Source organism: Maylandia zebra, linkage group LG6 (genome assembly GCF_041146795.1).
Source record: "Maylandia zebra isolate NMK-2024a linkage group LG6, Mzebra_GT3a, whole genome shotgun sequence".
NCBI classification, from domain to species: Eukaryota; Metazoa; Chordata; class Actinopteri; order Cichliformes; family Cichlidae; genus Maylandia; species Maylandia zebra.
This window is the reverse complement of record NC_135172.1, coordinates 19,360,249-19,368,163: the sequence shown is the minus strand read 5'-3', so window position 1 is coordinate 19,368,163 and position 7,915 is coordinate 19,360,249. Positions and strand designations below refer to the sequence as shown.

The following is a 7,915-nucleotide window of genomic DNA, read 5'->3' as shown; positions in this document are numbered from 1 at the left end:
ATATATATATATATATATATATATATATATATATAAAGATTGAATATTTCCACTCTCCTTTAGCTTAGGCTACTTGGAAAACAATTAGCTGTTTCTATAGACGGAGCCATATTAAATAAATTAGGCACCCCTTGTTAATTACAACGTGATTAAACGTTTTAATTACGTTACCGATAATGTGGCGTAATTAGCAAAGAGATAAGATAATAGGCTGCTATGACAAGTGTGTGGATTTACAATTTAACGGTGTTCATTACTTTAAAAGGAAAAATCCACTTTTATTGTCATTCATTAACGTGCAGCCTTTACGCATATTCCAACGTAGAGGAATAACAAAAAAAATTCATTAGGTACAATTCGTGATTCTTCAGGTATTTTCTTTTTTTTCAAGATTACAAAATATGGTTATATATTTAGTATAATTTCATATGATTTTTACTTTGGATGCTAAGATAGTAATCGAGTCACTTGCCATTCCTGTTTCAAAACTCTGTGCAACCTTTAGTTATCGTAGTAATCAGTTTTTTTCCCCTTTACTATAGCGGAAAAACTTGTGTAAAGGGGAGCTGTCCCTGTCCGTCGTGATAATTTACTCCCATTGCTCCCTCCGCGTTCAATATTTCCATGTAATTTTTTAAATTCAAGATTTTAAAAATATATAAATATTTTCTGTTACAACAAACCGGGATTCCGACTTTTATTGGACACGGTGTTGGTAACGAGGTGTTGGTGGTGTTGGTGATGAAGTAGATTCATTTGAAATAAATGCCTTGTTGCAGACTGCCCATGCGCAGAGTCCCCAGCGGCGGCGGCTGTGGTGGTGGTGGTGGTGGTGTGGCTAATGAAGAATAATAAATCATGAAAGGGTTTTTTTTTTTCAGGTGCGCTCAAAAGGGTGTGTGTGTGTGTGTGTGCGAGTGTGTGAGTGAGTGAGACACTGAGAGCGCTGTAGAGAGAGAAGGGAGAGGGTGTGTGTGCGCGTGTGTGTGTAAGAGAGAGAGAGAGAGAGAGAGAGAGAGAGAGAGAGAGAGGCGGAGAGAGACTCAGTCTGCCCTTCGCCTCAGAGCAGAGGCAGTTCGGGTCCCCGCAGCATTCAACGTAGTCGAAGAGGTACAATACAGAGACTGTCATCGCCATCACTTCTCACTTACGGTCATATCAAGACGGAAACTTTTGAGGGGAAAAAATAAACAGGTCAACGAGAACGGCAACAGTTTTCAAACTTGAAGTATTTTTGGAAATCCTAAGAGACGGAGAGAAACTTTTTTTTCTTGCTGGCGTCGTTGATGAGGAGCTCTGCCAAAAATAATCCAAGGCACACAACAACAACAACAAAGAAAACATATTGTGTAGTTGTGAAGGTGGGGGGCAAGCTGAAGGAGAAAAGGCACAAAGTGTTTTTGAACCATTACGCCACAAGTCCACAACGGGAAGAGGTATCATCGGCGCTCGGCTGCATGGTTTGTTGGCGTCTGTGATATCTCATTCGCCACAAAAAGACGAGACGCCTCTCCGTTACCTCCGCGCGCAATAATAAATAGATGTGATTCAGTGTTGGACGACCGTCTTCAGCCGACACTTTATTCGACAGTGACTTGAGATTCCTGCGAAGCAATTGGGCTTCAACTCCCGACCAGAGGAGGCGGAGTCTTAACTTATTAAAAGGAACTTGCCGAGGCTTGGACGCCCGCAAATATGATGATGATGTCTCTGAACAGCAAGCAGCCTTTTGCCATGGCCCACGCCAGCTTGCCCGAACCCAAGTACTCGTTGCATTCCTCCTCGTCCTCCACTCTGACTTCCAATGCACCTTCGTCCTCCTGCTCATCCTCCCGACACAGCAGCACCATCATCAGCAGCAGCGGCAGCAGCAGCAGCAGCTCGGAGGCGATGCGCAGAGCCTGTCTCCCAACCCCACCGGTATGTATTCTGCATAATCACTGCTTAAAGGCACATTTTGACAGCCCACTTTTTTTTTTCGTTGCTTGATGTTTTTTTCATGTCTGCACAGCAAATCACCCAACACCTCCATATTTTTTTTCCTCCTCTCTGCTCAACTTATGTATTCAGTCGGCTTTGCCTTTCGTATTAATTTTTATGACCTGGGATGTTGCATGTGTCTTGTTTTGTGTGCTCCCTCCTTTTTTAGGATTTCTTTTTTTCACATTCTGGAAATGTTTTAAACCGAGGAGTGGAGGGAGAATTCCCTGCTGACAGTTATGTGTGCATTCTATTTGCAATTGCAGAGCAATATATTCGGAGGCTTGGATGAGAGTTTATTGGCCCGGGCTGAAGCTCTAGCGGCGGTGGATATAGTCTCGCAGACCAAGAGCCACCACCACCCACCACATCACAGTCCCTTCAAGCCGGACGCAACCTACCACACCATGAACACGCTCCCCTGCACGTCGTCTTCCTCCTCTTCCTCCTCGGTGCCTATCTCTCATCCATCCGCCCTGGCTGGCCACCATCACCACCACCACCACCATCACCACCAGCCTCACCAGGCACTGGAGGGGGACCTGCTGGATCACATCACCCCTGGACTGGCACTAGGAGCCATGGCAGGACCCGATGGCTCGGTGGTTTCCACGCCTGCGCACCCTGCCCACATGGCGGGCATGAACCACATGCACCAGGCAGCTATCAACATGGCTCATGCCCACGGGCTACCGCCGCACATGGGCATGAACGACGTGGACGCCGATCCAAGGGACTTGGAAGCCTTCGCGGAGAGGTTTAAGCAGAGACGGATCAAACTCGGGGTTACCCAGGCGGATGTAGGGGCAGCTTTAGCCAGTCTGAAGATTCCTGGGGTGGGCTCCCTCAGCCAAAGCACCATCTGCCGATTCGAGTCCCTCACGCTCTCACATAACAACATGATCGCTTTGAAGCCCATCCTGCAAGCGTGGCTAGAAGAAGCCGAGAAATCACACAGGGAGAAACTTAATAAACCCGAGTTGTTCAACGGCGCGGAGAAAAAGAGGAAGCGCACGTCAATAGCCGCACCGGAGAAGAGATCGCTGGAGGCCTATTTTGCCATTCAGCCGCGTCCCTCCTCGGAGAAAATCGCAGCAATCGCAGAAAAGCTGGACCTGAAAAAGAACGTGGTGCGGGTCTGGTTTTGCAACCAGCGACAGAAACAGAAACGAATGAAATACTCTGCATGCGTCTGAAAAAAAAAACCCACCACCCTCAAAAAGACTTGGAACTGTTTAGAGATGATTTGTATCATATTTCCTATCTCACACGTTTTTTTCAATCATCGATGATGTGCTTTGAACTTTGAAAAAAAAATCCTGAAATCGAACAATGACTGACAAAAAAGAAAAAGAGAGAAAAAACTGGAGAGAGAGAGAGAGAGAGAGAGAGAGAGAGAAAGAAAAAACAGATCCAGTCACGTCTTTTACTCTCTGAGAGGAAGATGTGGAGTCAAGTAAAGCGTCGTTTGACAGAGCAAGTAAGACCACTGTTTCCACACTTACTATGCTTCACCTTTTTAATGCCAACGCAGTATGACTTACAGGACTCTACGCTTTAATTTGTATTTATAATTCATTTCAAATGGTGACTATAGTTTGGGTTAGAACTCCCACCTTCCCCACCCTCAAAGTGAAAATAGCGGGGCCATTTTACTCAAAGCACTTGGTTGGTGAATATTGGTGTTTATATTTTTGGCTTATAGGATAAGCTATATCCCCCCACCCCCCTCCAAGTTCATGACAGTGCAGTCTGACATTTATTCAGGGTCCACGAGGGGGATTAAGAGGACCACACACCACTTGTTCTTTTAAGCTAATATTAGATTACTGCCAAATATCCTTGTGTAAATGAATAACTTCCTTGTCTCTCACACACACACACACACACACACTTAATTTTGTGTCTAAATGTGTTATTAATTCCACTTATTTTTGTTACCACATGTGCTCAAAGTCGGGGATCTATTTTTCAAGATACCCTGGGTTTGGATTAAGTTAAGGTTAATATTATTCTAATTATTATTATTATTATTATTATTATTATTATTATTATTATTATTATGCCTCATGTGGGATTATCAAAACAGGGTGGCTTCTACAGATTTTTTCGCTATTTAAAAGAAAATTTGATTTGTCGCCGGCTACAATAAGTTTACAATCCAGCGTGGGCCGGTGTCTTATGAAGTATTTATTGAGTGAGGTCATGTTTACTTCATTATATATTTATTGGGATTTCCCCCCACCCACCCACCCCCACACTACCACCCCACCCCCTTCTCCTCCTCCTCCTCGTTTTGCTTGAGAAAATCAAATTCTGACAGCAAGTTAAGCGTGTTGTTCTGGTTTAAAGGGAAACGACTGTAAAACGTACGGTCACAAAATTGTTTTTGCGACTTTTAACGTCTGAGATGGTACAATCGAGATATATATGAGATAGTATTCTGTTTTTATATTATTTTATGTATGTTTTCCCCCCCTCTCCTGCTATTTATTTGTATAAATATACGCGCATCGTTATGGAGTCGTTGCTTGTTAAATCACCTTGTTTAAGTAATGTTTTGTTTTTGTTTTTGTTTTTTTGTTTTTCTTGAAGAGAAAAAGAAACAGCTTCATGGAAGTATACGTGTACAATGTAAATATTTCATTGGAACCAGTCGATGCACATAAATATATCCGTACAGGTTTTTGCTGTATTGCTGTTTAGCTGAGGTAACTTATTTCTGTAATGTATGTTGCTTTTGGTTCCCTGGTTAAATAATTCTATTAATTTATTACATCCATGTAATTTTAATTAATTAATTTATTGAACTGCAATATGTGTTTCATTAAAGAACAAACTTTAACATTTAATCGGACGTTTTTCCATGACTACACTGTGCAAAGTGGCTCTCCCAGACATATTAATATTCTTTTATTTATTCATCTATTTATTTATTGATGAGGAGGAGGGAAACGGTTTAGCTGTGGGCTACGCAGCTCTTTTTTTTTTTCTTCTTCTTTTTTTTTTTTAGAGATGGCTGGTGGATAGAGCAGACGTTATTGGAGTATTTTTACTTCAAATACCTCTCTCTTTTAAAAAAAATGACATGACTTGTTGGTACCAAAATGTGCCCAGGTTGTTTTATTTATAACACAACATGTGGACTGTCACAGTCCTTATGAGCAAGGCATAACCACCAACCCCACTCCCTATACCCAATCTGTTCTCTGGCTTATCCGGGCAATATAAGAGCATGAGATGAATACCAAAAATTAAAATGTGAAATTGCTTTTCTTCTTCTTCTGCTTCTTCTTCGTCTTGCCTTTCTGGTTTCGCCACCCTCCTCCAGGCCTAGACATAAAGCAGGCCCTACAGGAACCACTTCCCCTCTATTCCATCAACGTTAAAGACACACGTGGCGTCTCCACTGACGTGCTGCCAGCTTATGTAGCTCACTGTTGCCTTACCTGAGAGCAAATGCTAATATTCTATTAGAGCCTAATCAGGGGGTCTGTGGAGAGCTAGATGGGTCCCTGGAGCGCAGACTTGCCAGATGTCAGCCCGCCAGAAAAACAGCTCGCCTGCCAACGTGCCCGACTCTATTTAAATACACACTCCAACATGCTTCGCTCGTGCATGCGGGCACACAGGCTTTGAAGCACAACCTTTGGTTCGTAGTTATCGTTAGATATGAGGAAGAGGAGGGTGATGTGATGTCCACATATTTTGTTGTTGTTGTTTTGTGGGGGGGTCTTCGGGGCTTACTGGTCTGCTGGTTTGCTGAGCGCTGAGCAAGCGTTTCAGCACCATGGACAGATCCCTGACAGGCCGGAGGAGCCAAATATTAGCATTTCTGAGACCTGTCATCCACCTTTACACCAATTATTTACATCACGTGGAATGCATTTTCATGGGATTGTTTCTGGATCACTTCAAACTCATTATAACAGTAAAACAAAACAAAAAACCCAGGATGAAACGAGATGACCTTTTAAATACTTTAAATCTGCTTTAGAAAAATTACATCAGGTGATTCTCAACATATTTTTATAGATTTAAAAAATATTATTTTACACATGCAGTATTTCCAAAGAGTGTCAAACAATATTTCGTGTAAATGACATAAAAGATCCACTAATATCTTAATTAATTTAAATGTGAGGAGTGTACCGTTCGTCTGTATTTACACACCTCATTAAAATTAGTCCTATCTGTAAAGCAGCGCCTTCATTAAAAAAAGAAAACTCATCCATAAACCAAATATGCTGAAGCGCCACCCTCGTGACATATTAAGGGTATCAAAACGACCCTATTAATGAGACAGCGGTGATGGTTCATCAATTAAAAGATGCTCCTGGTGAGTGCTTCTAATTTCCCCTAAACGAGCCATTCACTTAATACGTTAATAAGAGCGAATTATTAAATTACACATCGAATTATGAAAACCAGATAATTATGAAGAGCGAGTTAAGCAGTCATTAGCCATCCCTGTTAATTACCGCTGGTCAGGGAGGGCTGCCGAGTGAGTGTCTCATCGGGAATTGAAATTAACTTTATGCAGTGAGCTTCGCTGCTGCAGCTCTGCACAGGAAGACAGACAGACAGACAGACGGGCAGGCAGCGGGCAGCTTCTTAACCAGACGGCTATCGCCTGTTTGGTTTAAACATATTGGGCGAAAATCGATCTGGATTCTTTGATAGCGAATCAATGTGACCCCAGCACCGAAAAAATACGCACACACACATAAAGAAAAGGCCCAAGCACAAAGAAGAAAATCGAAGGTCTGTTTTTTTCTTTTCTTCTTAGACATAAAGGCGATATATATATATATATATATATATATATATATATATATAATAAACATTTGAGCCAAAACAATTTACCTTAAAGTCACAGACACGTCTGCTCAGACCACGCTGCACGGGCTCCATACATTGAAGCACACGCGTAAGAAAGACACCGTGGGAGCCTTCTACAAAACGAAAAGGGCAGCGCTGTTTCCTTTTGTTATAATTACGCCCTCTGTTTTATTTTTCTCTTTCCCCAGAACAGTTCCCCCCTCTTTCACAGGGATACTGATGAAATTTTAATGAAGCCAGGGACTGTCGGAGCTCCGCCCGGGGACCTGAGAGTAGAATATTTTAACTGTACATTTACGCCAAGTGTCTGCCTTCAAAGACCCGACTGCTCTCGAATTAGACGAACTGTGAGCCATAAAGTGAACGCGCCGCGCAACACGCAATCCCGTATTTATCATCTGTTGGCTGCTCCACGCCTCCAAAATACTGTACAAAAGCCCCGTCAGATGGCCGCTTGAATGCGAAGCGGCACACGCTATTTGATAGTGTCGCCAATCAGTTGTTGTTGATGCAATATTAATCAGCCATCAATAGTCATTAGTTTGTTAAGTGTTCCCCAGAATCTAATCGATGGAGTAGCACTGGATGGCTGGAGGAGGTTGGTGGGATACTTTCTGATCTGGGATGGCATGCAAAGGAGGGAAATCCACACTCTGTGTGCCAGTGAAACATAGCCCTTCTCTCTCTCTCGCTGTCTCTCTCGCTCTATAATACACTAGCTAACACACGTGCACGTACAACCCAAATCCACGTGCACACTCCGAAATCATCACGTCTTTAAACGCTGTGTTGTTCGTCAGATGGGTAAGGCTAGCTTGTTAGGCAAGCATCCACTTTACTGAAATTGTAAACTTGAAGCTGATAAAATGTTTATTTCTTAGTAAATAATCATGAAATAGGATTTTTATTTTCCAGTGTGGTGGTAAAAAGTGAAGCCAAAACGTTTGCCTTTTAAACCCGAACACTTTCAGAAAAGGCCCGCGCTGCATAGCCTTTATTTTGAAATCTAACCAGAAACGAAGACTCGCTATCCGCACATGCGTCAAGAATACGCTCTTCATTAAAAATGTATGACGCTGCTGCATTTAAACTC

At 42.6% G+C, this 7,915-nt stretch overlaps 1 protein-coding gene across 1 annotated transcript; it reads left to right on the top strand.

Moving 5' to 3' along the window:
- The first annotated feature begins 909 nt into the window (after positions 1 to 909).
- On the top strand, positions 910 to 4,240 carry pou4f2 (POU class 4 homeobox 2). Its single transcript, XM_004549328.3, has 2 exons — positions 910 to 1,920; positions 2,247 to 4,240. Exons 1-2 carry the CDS (start codon positions 1,696 to 1,698, stop codon positions 3,174 to 3,176), a joined length of 1,155 nt encoding a protein of 384 aa, XP_004549385.1. The 5' UTR covers positions 910 to 1,695; the 3' UTR covers positions 3,177 to 4,240.
- Positions 4,241 to 7,915: the final 3,675 nt, after the last annotated feature.